General features: G+C 45.6%; 1 protein-coding gene across 2 annotated transcripts in view; it reads right to left on the minus strand.

Annotated features, from left to right (window-relative positions):
• Positions 1–23,720, minus strand: part of LOC143932790 (leucine-rich repeat and fibronectin type III domain-containing protein 1-like protein) — an 897,047-nt gene that overhangs the window by 113,045 nt on the left and 760,282 nt on the right. For both annotated transcript variants that reach the window (XM_077455856.1, XM_077455875.1), the window contains exon 5: positions 11,295–12,688. In XM_077455856.1, the coding sequence (XP_077311982.1) occupies positions 11,295–12,673 (1,379 nt within the window). In that variant the 5' untranslated portion in view covers positions 12,674–12,688. The remainder of the gene's footprint in view (positions 1–11,294; positions 12,689–23,720) is intronic.

Here is a 23,720-nt window from a genome sequence, read left to right on the forward strand (position 1 = left end):
CCCTTTTCTAAGCATGCAACCTGGCAGGCCGCAGGTAAAGAGGGGGGGAAAAGAGAGCTGCCTCATCCCCACAACCCTTGCCCGGTGTTTGTGGGGGTCTGCGGGCCCCTACCAATTCACAAAAAAAGTGTAAAAATTGTAAAAATTACAGGAGACACTTTTGGACAAGTCCTATATTAAAAAAATAAAAAAATAAAAATGTCCTGCGATGTAAATCCATCTCATGCCGGCCAGCGAACCGAAAAAAGAAAAAAAAATGCAACAGCTCCTCCACCATGGGAGGCTCCCGCACACTGCACGCTTTGACAGCTGTTATATAGCAGAGGGGGAGGCCACCCTTTTACATCACGAGTAGCCCGGCCCTCAGCTACATAACAGCTGTCATCGAGAAGAAGCGTGCAGTGTGCGGGAGCCTCCTGTTTTTTTTTTTTCTTTTTTCAGGTTGTCGGGCGGCGTGAGATGGGACTTTTTTTTTTTTCTTTTTTAATAAAGGGCTTGTCCCAAAGTGTCTCCTGTAATTTTTACTATTTTTGACACTTTTTTTGTGAATTGGACAACGTAAACATTACCAAATCACATGGGGGGCCAGGATCTGGGGGTTCCCTTGTTAAAGGGAGCTTCCAGATTTCGAAAAGCCCCCATCCGCAGACCTCCACAACCACCAGGCAAGGGTTGTGGGGATGAGGCCTTTGTCCCCATCAACATGGAGACGAGGTGCTTTGGGGGGCTACTTCAAAGCATCCATGTTCGGTGTTCCCCTTAATATTCATACCAGACCCGAAGGGCCTGGTAATGGACTCGGTGGGGGGGGGACCCATGCAATTTTTTTCAATGAGTTGTATCTCTATTGAAGGGATGCGACAATTTGTTACAGCCACAATCGGCTTTAAATTTAATTTTTTCCTTTAGAAATGTGGCACTGTTCTAAACATGGGAAAACTGCACCACTTTACAGGCATACTATAGACACCCCCAAGCACGATATTTTAAAGAATATTTCATTTTTATTGTTTCACTTGAAGCATTATTAAAATCACTGCTCCTGTCCATTTAAAAAAATTTTTTTTGCATTGATACATGTCCCCTGGGGCAGGACCCGGGTCCCCAACACTTTTTATGGCAATAACTTGCATATAAGCCTTCAAAATGAGCACTTTTGGTTTTTCCTGTTAGTGTCCCATAGACTTTAACGGGTTTCCGCGGCTTTCGAATTTGCCGCGAACACCGCATATTATTGGTTGTTCGCCGAACGTCCGAACAACCAAAGCTCAGGCCGAACCATTCGCCCATCCCTAGTAAATAATAATCTCCCACTCTATGATACCTACATCAACAGGGGTTGTCCTAGTAAATATGATACGGTATGGGCAAAGTGGCTGGAAAAGCTGTATACGGCATCTAATGCCCATGGGGGTTATTGATTATTCTACACATACAGGATGCTTGGGGCCACTGTGGATAGTAGGGAACAAAAGTTTACTCTTGCTACATTAGATGTGGCTAGATATCAAATTTGACAAATGATATGGCTTAGACCAAAGCCCTACTCCTACCTTTTTAGTAATTTTGCTAATTATTATTATTATTTTTTTCTTAATTGAAGGATGCAAAACAGTGTGATTGGATCTTGAACCTGTATTTATATTTTGGCACAATGTGTTGTTTTGTTTGTCTTTGTTTAAATAAATAAAAATAAAAAAAATAAAACAAAAAAAAAATCAGACTCCAGTTTAAGCAATTTTCCACTTTTTACTAAATTTAGAGCCTTTATTTTAAACCGTGCATACCTATATCTCTGATGTGCATTTCTGAGAGCTGCAAACGTTCCTTTTCTATCTGACCTGAGCCACTGTATCACAAATAAGAGATTATTGTAATTACAAAGTGATTTAGCATTATCATGATATGTGATTCTATAAGGTGTTTACAGGGTATCAGAGGGAAGGATGTCACTTCTCTGACAAACTGGTCGATATGTTTAAATAACTCAGTGTGCAGGATAAAACTCATTAAACTCCTGCACAACTGCAAAAAATATGGAGCCATCACAGGACTGTTTTTATTCTATTCAGTAAGTGCTAAAAATCTATATCTGTGCTGATTTCATTGTAGGAATAAAGAGAGGATTTATGAAGTTGGTGCCTGAAAGGACCATTATATTGCTCAGAATTAAGAGTCTATGTATTTGAGGAATAATTCAGCTATGAAACACGAATGTCTCAATTAGCTGGATGCTGTGAGATGGAAAAGAACGCTTGTGAAAAAGAGGCTTTTCAATCTTTTCAGACTCTTTCTTGTTTATTAAAAAAAGGGGTTAGATGTTTTGGATATCAAGCTGTGATCAGTGTACCTACAGAGCTTAAGGCTTTTATGTAGTCTTATGGGTTTATTTAATAGGATTGTGCAAAGGGCAATGCAAATATGTAAATGCAGTAACTCAAGAAAGTCAATTAGATATCACAATGCAGCAGTCTTCAACAATGAAAGATGGTTGCTGATGGGTTTCCACAGTGTACACAAGGCTCTGGTTGTATTCAACAAATGTAGTTAAGCCCATCTCTGGGGTAAGGAAAAGATCTTCCTTTGCAGTGAGATTGCCTCCACACTGCAAGGGATACATGCTTGTATAGGTCTACGGCAAGGATCTCCAAACTACGGCCCTCCAGCTGTTGGGGAACTACACATCCCATGAGGCATTCTAAAACTCTGACATTCACAGACTTGACTAGGAATGATGGGAATAGTAGTTCCCGAACAACTGGAGGGCCATAGTTTGGAGACCCCTGGTCTACAGGTCTGTAAGGAAATGGAGAAGGGGTCCATTCTCAAGGGAATACATGACAAGGCAGCTATAGATGACAGTCCTGACCCCACCCAAAAGGTGAATTGTAAATTAACATGCCTTCAAGGCAGGATATGGGTAGGGGACATGACATTGCTACAGAAGACAAGCCCCAGGGAAGCAAGGAGCACTGACTTTCAGAATACTCTGTTCCCATGAAACCTACAAAAAAAAAAAGAAGAAGAAACGGTAAGATTATGTTCCTACAGAGGACCTTTTAGGCATGTAACCTCTCTGAACATAAGGGGAGGGTTCTGCATGGGTGAGAGGAAGGCCAAGAGAGACAGAGAAATTCACTGCATGTAACAAAGAACAAAGCAAAGTGCACAGGAAGTGCAAGAGTCGGGGTGTTATGAAGAGGATATGCAAGACCGAAGGTACCAAGGGTAGGCAGTTGGCGATTCTAAACAAAAGAAGTTGGGGGCGTTTCCAAGATGGTTGAGTGGCCAGATGTCTTTCCAGGAGCTCTGGAGTTTTATACTAATTTCAACCATACCTGTGTATTGTGCTGTCCCGCACCGCTGGGAAGACAGCGGATGCCTTCTAAATCATTGGGCAGAGGGAAAGGTACCAGGAGGATCAGTTTCCCGCCGGAGATACCCAAGCATATTTGAAGAGTGTTTTATATATGGATAAGAGAGACGTGGAATTTACAAACAGCACCAATTTTTTACTGGCAAAAAGCATGACATTTACTGACACTGCAAATATGCAAATAAACAAAAAAGTCAAAAACCATATTTCTCCATTTACATGAAGGTCAGATTAATATAACCCAGCACAGAGTTCCTCCTTACATCAGGAGGATTCCCCCTTTACAGTGCAAGGGAACTCTGACGTAAAGGAGAACATTACATTGCAGATCATGAGCTAAGCGGGAACTCTGATATAAGGTGGTGTCTGGTCACCAGTACCCCCCTTTTATATCAGAGTCCACTGCATTCCTCAGGGTCTGCAGCATTTCCCTTTACATCAGCGTTCCCCCTTGCACTGTAAGGTGGAATCCTGCAGACTATGATGTAAAGGGGAAACTCTGGGAATGTGGGGAGGACTCTGATGACTAGAGACCACCTTCCGCAAAAAGAAAACACTAAGATAAGGGGGTTTACTGATATAAGGGGGAAACCTTTATATCATTGCCCACTTACAATATTTTATTGACCCCCCCCCCCCCCGTTCAAACTGGCCTGGCGATGCTGTCACTGACCTCCTCTTAGGTGCACCGTGCAGGGCTCAGTCAGTTGGCTCCAGCTTGGTGGCTCTGGTTTTATCCCATAGTTTCCTCTCCCCAGTCCATACATGTCTGACTTTTCCCATGACCCACATCCTGACGGCACTCCAACTCTTGACTCCTCTCCAGGGGAAGTCAGAGGCTGCAGATGGTACAGGGGAGGTCAGTGGCTGCAGGGGGGAACAACAGGAGAGGCCGGAGGCTGTGGAGGAGATGACAGGGGAGGTCAGAGGCTGCAGGGGGGGACAGGAGGTCATAGGCTGCAGGGGGGGGCAGGAGATCAGAGGCAGCGGGGGGGGGGGGACAGGAGGTCAGAGGCTGCGGGGGGACAGGAGGTCAGAGGCTGCGGGGGGGGCAGACAGGAGGTCAGAGGCTGCGGGGGGGCAGACAGGAGGTCAGAGGCTGCGGGGGGCGGACAGGAGGTCAGAGGCTGCGGGGGGCAGACAGGAGGTCAGAGGCTGCGGGGGGCGGACAGGAGGTCAGAGGCTGCGGGGGGGGTGGACAGGAGATCAGAGGCTGCAGGGGGGTGGACAGGAGGTCAGAGGCTGCTGGGGGGGCGGACAGGAGGTCAGAGGCTGCGGGGGGGGGGGCGGACAGGAGGTCAGAGGCTGCGGAGGGGGGGACAGGAGGTCAGAGGCAACAATGTGGCCACTGCCTTGGAGGCTGCTATACTTACCTCCTATGAGTCCCTTCAAAACCTGATTCATCGTATGACCCTTAGAGGAAGAGGGGGTACAGCTATACTAGCAATGACCCTATGGATTTTTAGACTCACTAAAATGTTGCCATCCAACGAAAGCACTACATACTCACCGAATACCCCACTATGGGGAAATCCAAATTTACAGGAATTCTACCGCAGAACTGATGGGGGATTCTGGTCTAAGCGGGGGGTGAAAACGATCATGCACCTATTTTCGGATAATATGTTCCTCCAATTTGAGGCATTTAGTCAGGAATATAACCTACCCAATATGGCCTACTTCCTGTATCTGCAGATACATCAAACTGCAACGCAGTTCGGCCTTCATAACATAGTTGTTCAACTCTCTCCGCTAGAACGATTACTGACTGATTCTTCTCACACTAAACTAGTTTCATCATATTATAAATCCCTCTTACATTCTGCAACTCATAGGCTCAACAGTACGGCTGATAAATGGAGCGCTGACATCCCAGAGTTGACAAAGGACATCTGGCAGGAAGTTGTTCCCCTCCAGGTCATTTCTTCTCGTGACAAGGTGATACAGACAAAACTGCTTTACAGATCCTACTTTACACCATGTTTACTATACAAATTAAACAGATTACCCTCTGCATTATGCTCTCGATGTGGTACGGCAGATGGCACATTCTTTCATCTCATGTGGGAGTGCACCCCGATTAGGAAGTTCTGGTCGGAGGTCACGGCCTTCATTGGCTCCTGAATTCAGAAACCTAATATCTGCAATCCTCTGCGGTGTTTACTGGGATATATTGATGATGAAGGTATATCTAAAAATGTACAAACCTTTCTGCGCATAGTATTGTTCTATGCTAAGAAATCGATAACCATCCACTGGAAGTCTCAATCCTCAGCCACTATCGCTTTTTGGATCACTACCGTTAACCATGCAATACCATTATATAAGTTGACGTATGAGGCCAGAGGATGCCAAAACAAATTCCTTAAGATATGGGGCTCTTGGGTCAGCTCCGAAAGTACCATACCACCATCTCCTTCAATGAACAAAGGGCTCCATTTAGTCTTTCATCAGTTCCAATTAAGCAGAATAGACATTTAACCTTTAATGTGTCACATATCCATTACACGTATACCAGATTGCCAGATGCAGTGCAATGGTTTGCAATGCAATGGTTTGAGCGATGTTCGCTCCATATACGGTATTCTGTTTTTGTGTTTTTTTTTTTTGTTTTTCTTTATTGTTTGTTGTGTATGAAAATAAAATTCTAAAAAAAAAAAGACAGGAGGTCAGAGGCTGCGGGGGGCGGACAGGAGGTCAGGGGCTGCAGAGGGGACAACAGGGGAGGTCAGAGGCTGCAGGGGGGACCGGAGGTCAGAGGCTGCAGGGGGTGGACAGGAGGTCAGAGGTTGGAGAGGGGGGCATACAGGAGGTCAGAGGCTGGAGAGGGGGGCGGACAGGAGGTCAGAGGCTGGAGAGGGGGGCGGACAGGAGGTCAGAGGCTGTGGAGGGGACAACAGGGGAGGTCAGAGGCTGCAGGGGGGACCGGAGGTCAGAGGCTGCAGGGGGTGGACAGGAGGTCAGAGGTTGGAGAGGGGGGCATACAGGAGGTCAGAGGCTGGAGAGGGGGGCGGACAGGAGGTCAGAGGCTGGAGAGGGGGGCGGACAGGAGGTCAGAGGCTGGAGAGGGGGGCGGACAGGAGGTCAGGGGCTGCAGAGGGGACAACAGGGGAGGTCAGAGGCTGCAGGGGGGACCGGAGGTCAGAGGCTGCAGGGGGTGGACAGGAGGTCAGAGGTTGGAGAGGGGGGCATACAGGAGGTCAGAGGCTGGAGAGGGGGGCGGACAGGAGGTCAGAGGCTGGAGAGGGGGGCGGACAGGAGGTCAGAGGCTGTGGAGGGGACAACAGGGGAGGTCAGAGGCTGCAGGGGGGACCGGAGGTCAGAGGCTGCAGGGGGTGGACAGGAGGTCAGAGGTTGGAGAGGGGGGCATACAGGAGGTCAGAGGCTGGAGAGGGGGGCGGACAGGAGGTCAGAGGCTGGAGAGGGGGGCGGACAGGAGGTCAGAGGCTGTGGAGGGGACAACAGGGGAGGTCAGAGGCTGCAGGGGGGACCGGAGGTCAGAGGCTGCAGGGGGTGGACAGGAGGTCAGAGGTTGGAGAGGGGGGCATACAGGAGGTCAGAGGCTGGAGAGGGGGGCGGACAGGAGGTCAGAGGCTGGAGAGGGGGGCGGACAGGAGGTCAGGGGCTGCAGAGGGGACAACAGGGGAGGTCAGAGGCTGCAGGGGGGACCGGAGGTCAGAGGCTGCGGGGGGGGGGGGGGGGTAGACAGAGTCATTAACGGTGAGGCAGTTTGGTTCTTTAATTCTTCCAAAGATGCAGTGCCCTGGCTGGAGTCCCTGCCCCCAAAGGGATGAGGACCCTGGTCAGCACTACAGTCTGACTACAACAGCTTCGGCTGCTATCCCTGGGTTGAGAGCCCTGGGATCCCTCTACTTTGTTTTCCACCTTTTGTTTCCTTTTGCTGGGGCTCTCTTTATTTACCCTGCTTTGTCTCTACAAGTTTGAAGGGTTTCTCTCTATTTTGAGATCTCTCCCAGGCTGTAGAGGGAACTGTGCAACAGCTGCTTAGTGAACTTTTCAAGTTTTGTGCCCCGGCCTGGTCCGAGTGAATATTTTGACTCTATTTTGGTAATAATAAATCCTTTCCCAGGACCACCTGCTGAGAACTTTGTTTCTTTCTTCAATAGAAGCTCCAGAAAGAGGACAGAACTAGAGACTTTTATGGGGTGATTTTTACTCCCGTTTTCATACACATCTACCAAGTTACAGTTGCCTTCGGGCTAGTTAAAGGGGATCCTAGCGGTTCCACGATATGTGGGCTCTGCGGGGTTGTGGGGGAAGGGACGGTCGGCAGTTGCAGACCCTGGTAGGACATGTTTTTTTTAATGTTATGTTACTTTCTGTTACAGGGTTTTGTTTTACACTGACCCGTTGTTGTTCCTTTATGGCATGGTCTATTTCACTTTGATATACTAAATGGCAAAAGGTTGCTGTTGAGGGATGTCTTCGGTGAGGGGCTGGCTCTGTCAGATCTTGATAGAAGTGTCATTTGAAGAAGAAAAACTGGTGAAAACTAGAATTTTTTTTTTTTTGCAAAAGGAGAAGTAGATCATCACTTAAGGTCAATAGAAAATACTGGAGCCTCAAGGTGTGCACAGGGTTATATAAATATACCAGGGAAGGGGGTCCGGTACCAGCAAAGCTTTTGCTAGTGTCCTGTCCAAAATGTTAGGGGCATATAATCCATGGCCCAAGAATCTATTCTGTGATCTGTACTGTACGATTAAAGTCATTTTTTTTTAAATAAACATACAGTACTTACCTGCTCTATGCAATGGCTTTAAAAAAAGCAGCCCCAATCCTCCTCTTCTGGTGTGTCTCGCTGCTTCTCCTGGCACCTCCCCCCTGCTGAATGCACCATAGCAAGCGGCTTGCTATGGGGCACTTGTGCAAGCTCAATCTTGAGCTGCACCCTGTGTGTCCATTGATGTAAAGAGCACGGCTCGGCCCTGCCCCCCACTCTCTGCTCAATTGACAGCAGCAGGAGCCAATGACTGTTCACAGAGGTGGGGGGGAAGCTTCTGCTTTGGGGCACAGCGCTGGATTACGAACAAGTTCAAGTAAGTATAAGAAAAGGGGGGGGGGATCTGCACCCAAAAGGTTTATTACCTTTATGCAGAGAGTGCATAACGGTAAAAATCTTTTGCTTTTAAAACCATTTTGATATGTAGCTTGGGTTTTGTCTCGGTTGGAGATTTCATATTGTTGCCTGTCCTAATAGGGAGTGAGGAGAACCTTTCTAGTATGCATAAAGACTGCAATAAAAACCTGGCACAGCCTCTGACATATCCTGGCTTTATCCAAAGTGAAATATAATGTTTTGACTTGAGTTAGACTCCTATATAAAATATAATACTGGCATCCATGAAAGCAGTGCATATACACCAGGTGTTGCTGTAAACTACTGGGTACTGCACGCGGCCTTCTATGTGTGAAGGGAATCTGAGCAAATTCAGCTCATGTCGTGATCCATTCCATTCCCAAATTCAGAAGTCTCCACAGCAGCAAATGCAGCCTCATTCTATACCACAAAGCCAAGAAGATCTTTGCAAATAGACAGATTTTTGCAATAAGTCATTTTAGAGCTTATAGTAGAAAAAGCAAAACATTTGATTAGCATTTTATAAAAAAAAAAAAAAAAAAAAAAAAAAAAAAAAGGTGATTGTACCTTCCAAATATCTGGCAAACTCCAATCCTGTTCTGGCTGCAAGTTCTAGGTACAGTCAACAAAATCTGCTTTCAAGAATATCTGGCAGCATTGGATAAGGAACCATTAAGGCAGATTTGATTCCATCTGGACCCTTGGATCGCTAATTTAGTCACCACTCAGTACGCTCAGGTTCTTGTTTCCTAAATTAGACTTGTTCAGTTCTGTTGCCTCATGTTAGTTTTTGAGCCTATTATATATTTTATTTTGCCTCAAATTTTTTTAACCTAATCTTGTAATTCAAAATCAAAGTTCCCTATAGCCAAATATTGATGGGGCCCCCGTCTTGGTGTGCTGCCCCTTTCTTGTGAAATCTTTGCAGCACCTGACATTTTTTGTTTTTAATCTTTGACCACCAGTGATAACGGGGCTTGTTATAAGCAGTCTATTTTTATTTATATTTTTTTATATATATATATATATATATATATATATATATATATATATATTACATATTTTACCTTCGACTTCATGGTGGTCTGTGATGCACACTATCCCATTTTTTTTTTTTACAGCAGAAAGGTTTTCATTGTGATACCAAAAACAAAAAACTGCAATTTCTCAATTTTTTATATGATTCCACAAAAACATGCAAACAAGTCAATAAAAATAAGTTAGCGTTAACTAAGGCTTTGAAATAAAGGTTGGTACTGTTAATCCCTTGGTTCTGATGTCAATCAAAACATGGCTTGCATGCTCTCCCTGTGCTTTTGTGGATTTCCCCAGTTCCGGTTTCCTCCCACACTCCAAACACATGATGGTAAATTTGCTGGCCCCTGTCTAAGACTAGGTCCACACCTATGTGTTTGTTCGGTTTGCAGAAATGCTCTACAGTCCATTTAACATGGTTTCTTATGAAACACGTTCACACAGTGGCGGTGCGTCCATAAGGGTGCATAGGCACCACCCCCTGTATCCTGCCACCCCCTTTATCACCAATACATAGATTCATACATTGCATGAATCGATCTATGGCCGGCGCTGCCACCCTCTATTCAGGCACCCCTTTTTGGGCGCTTGAATTACAGTTCCGGGAGTGTTTTTGAAGCACCTGATTAGAGCCATAGGCTCTAATATGCTTAAAAAAAAGTGACCTGCGAGCGCCGTGCTGGGCACTCAGCTGTGTTAGAAAAGCAAATGACTATTCACTTTCCTAACACTAAACCGCCTCTCCGCCAATCAGGTACTCGGGTCTGTTACCTGTCACCTGATTGGAAACAACAGGCGCCACTATTGGGTGGCCACGTTGGATCCTCCCGCCTGATATCCTTTGGTGGAAAATTTAAAAGGAACCAGGCGGAAGCTCTTCCAATCAGATGTTTGGGTATTTCGACAGCCGGTAGAACTCGCTGCCAATATATGATAGTTGTAGCGGGAGAGTCATCCATCTGTGTTGTAAGGTATTTTATGGGGAAGCAGTAAATTTTCTTTAGTACGCAGGCTGAAAAAAAAAATATATGTGTCTATGGCCATCTTTAGTTTGCTACTGGGGGGGTAATGGCACCCCTAGCTGCCAACCTCCACCCACTTGCCTTTGTCAAATAAAAGTGTACTTATCAGCCATTGACATACTCTCATTGAACAGGGAAGCGGAATGACAGCTGGTCAGGGATTTGCCCAAACTTAAGGCCCCTAGTAGAATGGGAAAACCAAATTGGACAGGTCTAAAGAGACTTTTCTAGTTAATAGACAGGGCATGGGTTTTCCTTTTTTGTCTTTAAGGCCTGGTTCACACCTATGCATTTTTAGCACATTTTCAGTTTTGCAGAAACACACTACAGTCCATTTAACATGGTTTTCTATGCATATAGTTCACATCTGTGCATTTTATGGAAAGGGCCAGGGACTTTTTTCTGGTTTTTGGTACCATAGACTTCAATGGATAAAAAGCGTGTATTGAAAAACAAAAAAAAATGCACTTGCAATATGCAAACTGCAACCTGCATAGGTGTGAATCAGGCCTCAAGGGATGACAGTTTACGTTAAGTCAACACATGTTCACAAATATGTGTTTTTTTTGTTTTTTTTATCAGATCATACAGCATATACATAAAAGAAAACTTGTTTTTATAAATTATACGGTTTGTTCTGACTAACGAGTCTCTAACTCTAACCCTTAAAATGATACTGTAGTCATTAACACATCTGCCTGCAGTGCTTCAGAGTTCTTTTCTGGCCATTTGTATTTCGCTCTTAGCTGAGCAGAATTACCTGTAAATGAGGATGTCATCTAATGAGCTGTTGTACTGAATCTGGTACATCCTTATTCCTGGGATGTGACTCTGGGGAGGCCATTGGATGAGTGCCGAGGATGAGGTCAATTCTGCAACCACAACCTTCCTATCGTGCAGAGATTTAGTTTCATTGGATGGAATGCTAGACTTGGCAGGCGTCAGGATATCAGAAAGCCCTGACTCGGTTTCCTTCTCAAAGCTGGTGCTGTTTGCAAGGTTGGGGAATTGGTTGACTACTAGCTCCACATTTGCAGTCGATTCCCCTGCGGCATTGGATGCGATGCAGGTAAAATTTCCCCGATCTGTGAACCTGGTGGTGAAAATATCCAGAGTTCCATTGTCAAATGACATAGTCCTAGAGGTATTAGAGACTAGTTTCCCATCAGGAGAGATCCATCTTACGTAAGGATCAGGGTCACCTACTGCTTTGCATTTTAATGAAACACTTTTTCCCTCCATGATTTCTAGCTTGGAAGTTCGGTGAGTTATCATAGGAGGTTCACAAATAAATTCCTCTTCCTTTATTGACCAGAAATATTTACCCATTAACTCCGGGGGTGAGGCGCATGTTTCCAGGTCATCCTCTCTAGTAAGACGCCGTAGCCACATCAGTTCACAGTTACAATGAAGAGGATTCCCACCAAAGCTGAGCACCAATGATGTTAAGGGAGATCCTTTAGATTTGGCATAAACCGGAATCCTAGAAAATAATGGATCCGGTGGGATCTTTTTTAGTTTGTTGGAGGTCATATCCAATCTGGCCAGTTTATGGAGATTGGAGAAGATTCCCTCTGGAACATATTCAATTAGATTATGATCAAGACCAACTGTATTAACACTGGATAACCTCCCAACAGTCTCCCATGGAATTTCAACAAGATTGTTGTAGGACAAGTCCAGATCTTCCAAAGTGTCAATAAAGTCATCAAATGAACCCGGAGCTATGTAATGGATCTGATTGTTACTCAAGATCAAATGTCGGAGGTTGAGTAAACCTTTAAAATGTTCCTCGTTGACAAAGGTTAACCTGTTGCTGTCCAAATGCAAGGCATGGAGCCCTTTTAGGTCAAAGAATGCATAAGGCATGACCTGACTAATGGTGTTTCGTGAGAGCGTTAAGTGAATAAGGTCCGTCATGTTAGCAAAATCTTTCCTTCTAAGAGTGGTTATGAAATTGTCCATGAGTCGAAGCTCTGCTGTCCTCCTGTCTATGGTGGGGGGCACAAATAGAAGGCCGGTCTTGGTACAAAGGATAGTGTAGGATGGAGAGACATTCTGGCATGAACATCTCTTAGGGCACATCATGGCCTTTGCAGATGTGCTTATTATCAGCAAACAAATAGCCAGCCTTTCCATGGTCAGGTTTAGAACCTGCAAAAAAGCACAATAGTTGGTTTAGCACAAATATTTGGCATATTCATACATTTAAAAATCACTTTTTACAGAATCCTTCTATGACATTGCATATAGTGCTCTCACCAGCTACACAAGTCTTTCAAAACCTTTCTACCCAAGAGAAATAATTTTCCAAGTGCTAGGGAACTACTAAAAATTATATCTACTTCTCATAGTACGTTAGCATGATCAGTTAGCTGTGAACATGCTATACCTATAGTATTCATATATATGGAGTCTAGGAAAGCATTTGTTCAAGACAGGTGTCATGAGAACAGTCAGTAAAAGGCAATATAGTACCATTTACAGTAATGAAGCAAACACGATATATAAGAGTGGTTTGTCGAGCAGATAGTAGCCAACTCAGATTGTGTTGCTTTGTAATTTATATCTTTTATATCTGTCTGGAGTACTAGTGGGAAAATGTCCTTCTTACACTGGTGGTCATTGAAAAAATGCCTTTTTGAACTGAAGGTCAGAAAAAGCTATGCTACATTGAGGTCAGTGGGAATGTAACCCAGTAGAATGTTATAAAAAATAATTGGTGTCAATGGTTTTGCACTGCTCCCATGGCTCTGTTAAGCAATGGCCCTGGAATCTAGGTACTATAAGTTAGGAGGTCAATCTACTACTGCTCACTACTTAATGAACCCAAGCATCCACTGGAAAAACCCTAGCTGCACAAGTAGACATACTGTAGCTCCCAACTGTCCTGGATTTCGAGGGACTGTCCCCAAGTTGGAACAAAGTCCCCCTGTCCCTCTTTCCTCCTCATTCATCCCTCATGTATATAGCCATTAGAAACAATCTCCTTTGACAGCCTTAAGGGGAGCTATCCTCTATAATAGGAGGTACTTGTCTCCTTATAGTTGTGTATAGTTTTTATGTATATACTTTATTACATAGTAGTAGCTATATTTGCACTTTTAGTAGTGCTTTAAAATAAACGTTCCTTAGTTACTCTCTATGAATTCAGCTCATATGAATCTGGCAGAATATAAAAATTGGCCAACTCTGGGGAACTTTAAAATGATTCCTTGCAGTGGTTCTATTGCTGCACTGCAAGGGTTAAATGCTTGTTTAGGTGACAAAGGAATCAAGATCTATTGACCCAAGCCGCCATGCTGTTAGCCCTTGTACACGCGGTCGGAGATTCCGTCTGAATCTTTCCTATCGGACCGTTTTGTCAGATATTCCGACTGTGTGTGGTCTGTATCGGAATATCCGACGGACCAACTTTTCCAACTTGCCGGTAAAATTTTCCGACAAAATGCTCCGATCGGACATACTCCGATCATGTGTAGCCTACGCCGACGGACAAAGTGCCACGCATGCTCAGATCAAATTCCTAGACCAAAGTTATTGGCTACTAGCCCGAGCGTAGTCCCGTCGTAACGAAATACCGTCATCACGTTATGTACAATCGGATTTTCCGACAACTTGGTCCGACCGTGTGTATGCAACATCACTTCCGGACCTCTTCCGGAATTAATCCGTCGGAATAACTTCCGACGGATTTGGTTGTCGGAATCTCCGACCGTGTGTACAAGGGCTAAGACCAGTCCCCACAACATCTCCTTCCCCATGATCCAGCGGTCTAAGCTCCTGACATCATCAGAACTAACGGAGGGTCAGTAGCCCTGCACTGGATGTGATGACACTGAGGGACAGTCCTTTTTCGAAAGCATGTGGGGGGGGGGGGGGGAGTGCCTCCTGCCGGGACCAGTGGAGTATAAGGCAAGTAAAATTGCTTCTCCTCCCACCTAGACAAAACAAGCCCCACTGCAATGGAGAATTATTAGATTCCCCAGAGCTGGGCTTTCATTTTCCTAAAGTTGTTGAAAGAGACTAAATGACTGTAGTAAAATGTCACAAAAGAAATCTAAAAAATAGATAAAATACAGTATTGAAAACATAACTAAGCCAGCAAGTAAAAATGTGAAAATATAACAAATTTAATAAAATACAATAGGGAAAATATGGTGCAGCAAGTAAAAAAATTGAAAATATAACAAAATTTAATAAAATACAATAGAGAAAATATAGTGCAGCAAGCAAAGTTAAAATGTGAAAGTTTAACAGTATTGTATTGTAATCAGTACAAAAATAGCAGAAAAAAATCACTCCCTAAAAAATGTCTCTAGTTTGCTTTTAAGTTGGGCATGTTACTAACACTAACCACTGGATGGCAGTATTCCCTCATCGCAATCATAAACCTTTACTATAATCCACAGATACGCACTTTTGAGATAAACTGTCCCCAGGGACAACAGTCTGTTGTCACCTTCCTCCTCGCCCTATTCAATGTATACTTGGGAGGTATACCAAACCATTGACTAGGTATAAACACTTGGCTGTAATGCATGTAAAGGGAACTCTCCAGAATGATTCAGTGTGGTCAGATCTTTTGGCCACAAGTCTATGTCTATCCCGAGTCGCACTTACAAGAACAAAGAATTCAAATTAATAATTATTTAAAGTATCACTGCTGTACGGATGCACACAGAATCAGAACCATGTTGACACAACCAAAACCAGGCCTGCAGAATAGGATCTATACTCGCACAACCAGAAAATAAATGGGTTCAACGACACAAAGCTAGGTTCTAGGTGTGCAGATCTAGGGTGTAAAGTATTTTTTGCAATCAAAGAAACTGCAAGAACAAAACTGCAACAATGAAGACCTGGCTCGAGGGCACTGTTGGTCAGAAAGTCAAAATAAAACCTATTTTACATAAAATATATTGCACTGGCAGCCAGCAGCAAGATGTGCAGACAGTTGATTGTTGCCCAACAGCTTTGCCCTCCTAGACCACAGTTTATGTTGGCTATAGAGAAAACTGTCCCTGATTCTACCAAAATCAAGGACTGGCACTGCCACAGTTGTTGCTGGCTCATGTAGCACATGCTTATCAATTCATATACCATACAGCCATGTTATTGTCAACTGACAGATCCACTACTAAGCCCCATACACACTATCAGATTATCTGCTGAGTTTTTCCTTCAGATTGACCAAAACCATGTAGTAGAAGGGCCTGCCTGATTGCATACACATTGAAACTCCTAAGGTTTGTCCTCATGTTATATGGTTTTGGTAAATCTAAAGGAAAAACTCAGCAGATAATCTGATAGTGTGTATGGGGCTTTAGACAGGTCACACCACGCTGTCCTGGTCAACCTCCAGCACCTATTGACTGACGAAAAAGTTGCCCAGGTCATATATACTTAGAGCTTTCTTTTGTGCGCAGCACCTATGGACATTTAATATGTAGAGCGTCATGGCAACAGCCTTGTTTTTGCTGTCTCTTAGTGTAGGCAGTGACAAATGTGGCTTTTTTTTTTTTTTTTTTTTTAGTTAGTTCACACAGCAATTTCTACTCTTACACTGGCTGCAGCCAGCAGAATGATATGTCAATAAAGCTGCCACCACACGGTGTGTCTCTGCAGAGCAATTTGCTCCGTCTCCCCTATTTGTATGAAAGACACCTAACTGTATTTCTACCCTTCAGCCTGTCAAATTCATCCATGGAGATCAATGGGGCAAAACCGTGAGATAAATGCTTGGCTTGCAGTTGCGGCGCGATCACACAATGTAAAATTGCAGCTTGGCAGATAAAAAAACGAAGGTAAAAAAAACAATAAAAACATTAAAGCAGATATCTGGAGGCAGCAAAAGTGCTTCCTGAACACTTGTCAAGCAGCTGTTATACTTTCTGGTGGAAAGCTTACCGCCTGTCTGAAAGAACCCATAAACTGTTTGCAAATCTCAGACATGAAATATGAACAAAGCATATCCCTCTATAGTGTGTACTTGTCTCAATCCAAAGCACTAAGTGCCATTTCTGTCTGCTGCCTCAGTCATCTGCTATCAGTATGAGTCACTTCTGACAAGTTTTTGTCTGGTGACGGGGAGGGATCTCCTGTCGATTGACAGCCTCAGTTCTGTTCCTGTGTGTCCCTCCCCTCCAGGTCCCAGAGCTCTCCTCACTGAACTCTGTAGTATGTCATTTTAGCTCTCTACCCCCTTTTTTTCTGAATGCTCAGACAAACTTTATAAAATGCTGCACTTTGAATGGATGTAGAAAAGAGAAGACTGCAGATAGACAGGCACAACTTATGTAGGAGGATTTGTTTTCTATTCTATGCATCAAGATAAAAAAAAACCTTCTGTGTGTAGTGGCCTCCACAGCCGCCCCCCCCCCCCAATACTTACCTGAGCCCCATCTCTGTCCAGCGATGTCCACGAGTCCCTGGGCCTCCAGGACTCTCCTTTTGATTGGCTCCTGCGGCTGTCAATCAAAGACAGCCAATCAAGAGAGAGAGGGGCAGGCCCGAACTGCAACTTTGTGTCTGAATGGACACAGGGAGCTGTGACTCAGCTTGGGTGCTCCCATAGCAAGCTGCTTGCTGTGGGGGGCCCTCGACAACAGGTAGGGGCCAGGAGCAGCAAAGAGGGATGTCAAAGGAGGAGGATCTGGGCTGCTCTGTGCAAATCCACTGCACAGAGCAGGTGAGTATAACATGTTTGTTATTTTAAAAAACAAAACTTTACAATCACTTTAATCTCTGAGACCAGTTGGCTTCACTGGGTAAATGGAAGGGTTTACAACCACTTGAAAGACTCATGCCGCGTACACACGTAGCGGACTATCTGACGGACTTCCCGCCAGACTGTCCATTGGACTTTCCGAACGGGCTACTTGCCCACACACGGCACTTTTTCAGCGGACTAATACGGCGCACTATCCGCCCTACTTTTGAAATGAACGGACTCGCCCACACACGCGGAGGAAAGTCCGCTCATTTCGGGCGCGTCTCCAGGTAGGCGGGGCCAGCGAAGGAGACGTCGCTGGCCCCGCCACCTGCTATGGACTTAAAGGGGAACCCCAACGCCTCATCTCAATCCAGCGATATTGAACTAGAGCCATAAAGTCTTTGGACTCTCCCTCCTCATGGGCTGAGACCACAGTGGACACCATTGGCTCCTGCTACTGTCAAAGTCAGTAAGGGTCCGTTTACACAGGGGCAACTCAGATCCGACATCAGGTCGCCCCTAGTCGCCTCAGGTCGGACAACATTTAAAAATCAATGTAAGTGAATGAGAGCCGTCTTAATGCACACTACTGAAGTCGCTCCGACTTCAGAAAAGGTTCCTGTACTACTTCAATCCGACTTATAGGCGACCGGTACCCATTGATTTCAATGGAGGTTGCCTCCAAGTCGGATCTTTGTCTATACGGAGGTGACTCTGACAGAATTATCAGATCTCAAGAGGGAACTCCACGCCAAATTAATGAAAAAAAATTTGGCGTGGGTTCCCCCTCCGAGAGCATACCAGGCCCTTAGGTCTGGTATGGATTTTAAGGGGAACCCCCTATGCCGAAAAAACGGCGTGGGGGTCCCCCCAGATCCATACCAGACCCTTATCCGAGCACGCTACCCGGCCGGCCAGGAAAGGGGGTGGGGACGAGCGAGCGGCGCCCCCCTCTCCTGAGCCGTACCAGACCGCGTGCCCTCAACATGGGGGGTGCCTTGGGGAAAGCACCTTGTCCCCATGTTGATGAGGACAAGGGCCTCTTCCCGACAACCCTGGCCGTTGGTTGTCGGGGTCTGCGGGCAGGGGGCTTATCGGAATCCGGGAGCATCCTTTAATAAGGGGGCCCCCGGATACCGGCCCCCCATCCTATGTGAATGAGTATGGGGTACAATGTCACATGGGTTGATGTCACATGGCGACAGTCCCAGCATCCTCCGGGACTGTGACATCGTAAGGGGCGGGGTCACCATGTGACATCAACCCATGTGACATCAACCAATGACCCCGCCCCTTGTCCCTATATAAGTCGCGGCGAAGCGTGTCCCTGGCATTGCGGCCGGAGAGAACGTCGAGTCAACATCTCCAGGAGAAGAAGAAGAACGGAAGGCGGCGACAGAAGACCGGGCCACCGCCTGTAAAAGAGCTATAAGAAGGCGCGGTGGCCCGGCAGAAGAACCGAAGAGGGGGACAAGACCCCCGAAGTCGGAAGAAGGGGCCGCGGCGAGGAAGAAAGCCGGGCTCCTCCGCTAGCAAAAGAGCTAGAAGAAGATAGCGAAGGAGTCCGGTGAGAAGACCCCCGAAGACGGAAGACCCCCGGAGCTGTGCAATAAACTATTTTATCTTGTGTGTTGTGTTTTTTGTACTTTATTTTACAGGTGAATGGGTAGGGGTACATTGTACCCCATACTCATTCACATAGGGTGGGGGGCCGGTATCCGGCGGCCCCCCTTCCCCAAGGCACCCCATGTTGAGGGCACGCGGCCTGGTACGGCTCAGGAGGGGGGGGGGCGCTCGCCCACCCCCCCTTTACTGGCCGGCCGGGTAGCGTGCTTGGACAAGGGTCTGATGTGAGTCTGATGTGAACCTGGGGGGGACCCCCACGCCGATTTTTTTCGGCGTTGGGGTTCCCCTTTAAGTCCATACCAGGTGGCAGGGCCAGCCCCGCCTACCTGGAGACCCGCTCAAAATGAGCGGACTTTTCTCCGGGCGGGAAAAGTCCGCTCATTTCAAAAGTACGGCGGACTGGCACACACACGGCCGGATTGTCTGCCGAAATGCGAGTCCGGCGGGAAGATTGGAGTGCAAAACTACTTTCTAAGTCCGCCGTACTTTTGGGTCAAAAAAGTAAGCCGGAGGCTACACACGGGGGGATTGTCCGGCGGACTTCAGTTTGCCGGACTTTTCCACCCCCTTGTTTGATCGTGTGTACGCGGCATCAGTGAAGGCAGTTGCCTCCTCTACCAAGAATATTCACTCTTCGCTTGTCGAAACTGTTTTCCAGTGCAATGACACATGAAAATACTTTTTAACCTTATTCATCACAGCCAACCTCCCTACCTATTTTAAGATGCAGATGGTGCCGCCGTGGCAGAATCAGAAGAATAAATCCATAAAAAATTATATTTTTGTCTTATTCCATAAGAAATGTGTGTGGAAATACCCTGAAAGCATGTTTATATGCCTTTCTAGGAGGACGAAATGTAACCTCAAAAAAAGGCTGTAGTGTAAAACTATACATCCTAGATCTATTTTAATGCTGCGAATGGGGTGGCAAAGACGAGACAGGTGAATTCATGGCAGAGCAGATTTTACGAGCCCTGTATACCTCTCTACTCCACATTCCTGGGGGCTGCATGGTAAGAGCTGGTGAATGGTTAATGGCACACCATCAAAGTACACAATCTGGCTCCAGACCATCGCTGGAGGATCTGGCCATAAAGACAATTTAAGCACATAACAAACACTGAACATGTCTTTGCTCTTGTTGTAAGATCCAATACACGGCGTATGTATTGTGAAGAGATAAGCAGTGTTTACTTTCCCTGAAAATTTGGAACGGCGTTTGGCATTTTTTATTTTGTTGAGCTTTTGCATCAGCTTGCTACTTTTACAAACGTCCTCTGATAATACAATATAATGCCACCAAACAAGTAGAAAAATGCAGCTACAGGACAAAAATATATTTTTCTAATCAAGAATGACAAATTGGATGGTGGAAATCCAGTGGAGGTATTTTATCTAGATACGCATTGAATTAAAAGTCACAGAGGTAAAATTTTGCAAACAAATTGCATGTTTGTTTGATGAATCAGGTCATTCACATCATAGAACCCCCCCCCCCCCCCCCAAATCACAGCCCCATTCTTGCATCAGTGTGCTCTGCCCCCCTTTCACATCACCCCCTCCCAGTAGTGTCCTCTGCCCCCCTCCCAGTAGTGTCCTCTGCCCCCCTTCACATCACCCCCTCCCAGTAGTGTCCTCTGCCCCCCTTCACATCACCCCCTCCCAGTAGTGTCCTCTGCCCCCCCTTCACATCACCCCCTCCCAGTAGTGTCCTCTGTCCTCCTTCACATCACCCTATACCCCACAAAAGTGTTGTCTGCCCCCCTTTTACATCACCCTCTCCCCCACAGTAGTTTCCTCTGCCCCAATAGTGTCCTCTACTGGTAGGGGGTGATGTGAAGGGGGCAGAGGACACTACTGGAAGTGGGTGATGTGAAGGGGGACAGAGGGCACTACTGGGAGGGGTGATGCGAAGGGGGACAGAGGACACTACTGGTAGGGGGTGATGTGAAGGGGGCAGTGTCCCCTGCCCCCCTTCACATCATCCCCTACTTGTAGTGTCCTCTGTCCCCCTTAGGATCCATTCATACTTGTGCGACTTGTCATGCAACTTTGGACATCAGAGTTGCATGACAAGTCGTTCACCATGTTTTCCAATAATATCCATTCATATATATATATATATATATATATATATATATATATATATATATATATATATATATGACTTATGGTCAGTTCATACTACATGCAGTCCAGTGTGGGTTTTTTTTTCTGCATCAAAAAGGGATGGAAAGTTGGTTGTATGGTTTCCAATGGCATGGTTCACCCCAGTGTGGTCAGTTCCAGGGTATTCCAGAAAAAAAAAGTAGAACATGCTGCATTTTTCCTGCCCTGGACTGGAACACAGTAAAACGTAAAAAAAACATACCTGAATGCACTGGAACACATCAAAAATGCATAAAAATGCACTAGACCCCAGTACAGTGAAAAAAAACAGTACATCAGAAAAAGAGAAAAAAAGCATCTGTAATGCATCCGGAAATGCATGCAAAACGTGCATTTTTTTTATGTGAACCAGCCCTAAAAGTTGCAGAAAACTTTGAAAGAAAGTTGATGACTATTTTTGTCTGACAATCATGCAACTTGAGGGCCATAGACTTCAATGTAACCCTCAATTGATGAATTAAAGTCGTACCTGAATGTTATACAATGTGCAACAGTTGTCCATTATCACTGGTCAAGACCAAAGTTGTATCCAAGTTGCACCCATTCAAAGTTGCACTCCAAAGTTGATGCAACTTTGGAATCATACAAGTGTGAATGAAGCCCTAGGATAGGTTTCCACTATTGCGACCCCAAAGTCGCGTGATTTACAGTGCAACTTTGCAATGGGATTTTTGATGCAATGTCATGAGACCGTTGAGAACCATGTCAGAACAACTGGCACCGAAGTTGGAACAAAGTAGTGCAAAAACCTTTTTTTTGGAGTCGCTTCGACTTGAGTGGCACCAATTAGAACAGGGACCATTGAAATACATGGGTTTTGACTTGTCATGAGACTTCAAATGTGTCAAGTCGCACAACAACTCACAGTAGTGGAAACAGAGCCTTATAGTGGTTGTAAAGGCAGAAGGTTTGTTATGTTAATGCATTCTATGCATTAACTTACACATCCTTCTGTGTGCAGCAGCCCCCCTAATACTTACCTGAGCTCTATCTTTATCCAGCGATATCCCTCGGCCATCCGGGGCTCTCCCTCCTGATCTTTGTTATTTTAATAGGAAAAAAACGAGACTTTACAATCACTTTAACTTCAGCTAGATCAAAGTTCATCTTTCATCAGCAGATGAATGAAACATAGTAAATAAATTGTAACATTGTTACTATGTATCTCTATTCTGTAGTCTAGCAGTATAAACACTTTGTCAGAAAGTCATCTTATGACAGTTGAGAACTGTTTGCAAATGAAGGGGGTGGGGGAGAGAGGGGCAGAACAGGGAATGTGTTACATTTTGTGCACATGCGTGGAAAAACTGGGCGTGTGTATAAATGTGGCATTGGGCTCTGCTGCGCTTCAAAGCGATATGTACAGAATAGTGGAGGGTGTGCATATCATTCTCGCCTAGGCAAGAAACACAGAAGTGCTGCAATGCAATTAAAAATTAAATACAAAAAAACCTTACCAAATGTGAGTAAGGGAGGGGAGAGGAGGCAGGGCAAAAAACAAGTCAATTTAGGGTATAGGTCCACTTTAAATCTATCCAAATCCATGGTTTTCAATGCAGAAAACAAGGAGGAATTTAAAAATAGCAAAATTGTTGTCTGTTCCTTGCTATTGAAAAAGAGGGCGGCAAATAAACATCTAAGTGCACTTTTTTAAATTCAACATTGTGGTCTGCGTATAGACAGATGTTCATTCTAACAGTGGTGGAACTACCGCCATAGCGACCCAGGCGGGTGAGTGGGGCCCGGTCATAGTTGCCAATATCGCCTTTTTTCGCTGCCCACCACTAGAGGTCCGCTGCCGCCGGCCTGCATTTTCCAGAAGACCAGACGAGTTAGACACGAGAAGGGAGCCTGCCGAGTGGCTACAATAGAAATAGAGCCATGGCGCCGCCCGCCCCTGGTTTGTCTGTCATCTGTGACCTGTTGTGGAAAGGGTGGGGGTGGGTGGTGCCGCAGCTCAATTTCTATTGTAGCCGGCCGGCTCCGCCTCCATTTTGTTCCCCCCCTCGGCCTTCAGTAATGGCGGCGGAGACACTGCTGTTAGGATATAGAAGGGCTCCAATGGGGGGACACCCGAGATGTAAGGAAGCACTCCGCTGGCTGGGGACAGTGACACCTGAGATGTAAGGAAGCACTCCAGCCAGCACTCGGGCAGCACAGTGGTGGAGTGGTTAGCACTCTCGCCTAGCAGTAATAAGGGTCGCTGGTTCGAATCCCAACCAGGACACTACCTGCCTGGAGTTTGCATGTTCTCCCTGTGCCTGTGTGGGTTTCCTCCGGGTTCTCCGGTTTCCTCCCACAACCCAAAGACATGCAGGTAGGTTAATTGATTTCTGTCCAAAATTGGCCCTAGTATAGGAATGGGGACCTTGGATTGTGGGCTCCTAGAGGATAGGGACCAATGTGAGTGTGCAAGGGATAGGGACAATTGTAGACACTCACTCTGGATGGACTGGTGTCTTTAGTCAACCTTACTAATTATGTAACTCCACTGGGGACAGTGACACCTAAGATGTAAGGAAGCACTCCACTGGGGACACCTGAGATGTAAGGAGGCACTCTGCTGGGGACACCTGATGTCAGGTGACGTGGCAAGTGACACACTCGGGGCTCCCACTGATTCTGTATTATGGTGAATTTAAGCATTTCATTTTATATTACAATGTAATAATAGAA

The sequence above is a fragment of the Lithobates pipiens genome, unplaced genomic scaffold (assembly GCF_037356315.1).
Source record: "Lithobates pipiens isolate NorthernLeopardFrog02 unplaced genomic scaffold, aLitPip1_a1.2 Scaffold_1, whole genome shotgun sequence".
NCBI classification, from domain to species: Eukaryota; Metazoa; Chordata; class Amphibia; order Anura; family Ranidae; genus Lithobates; species Lithobates pipiens.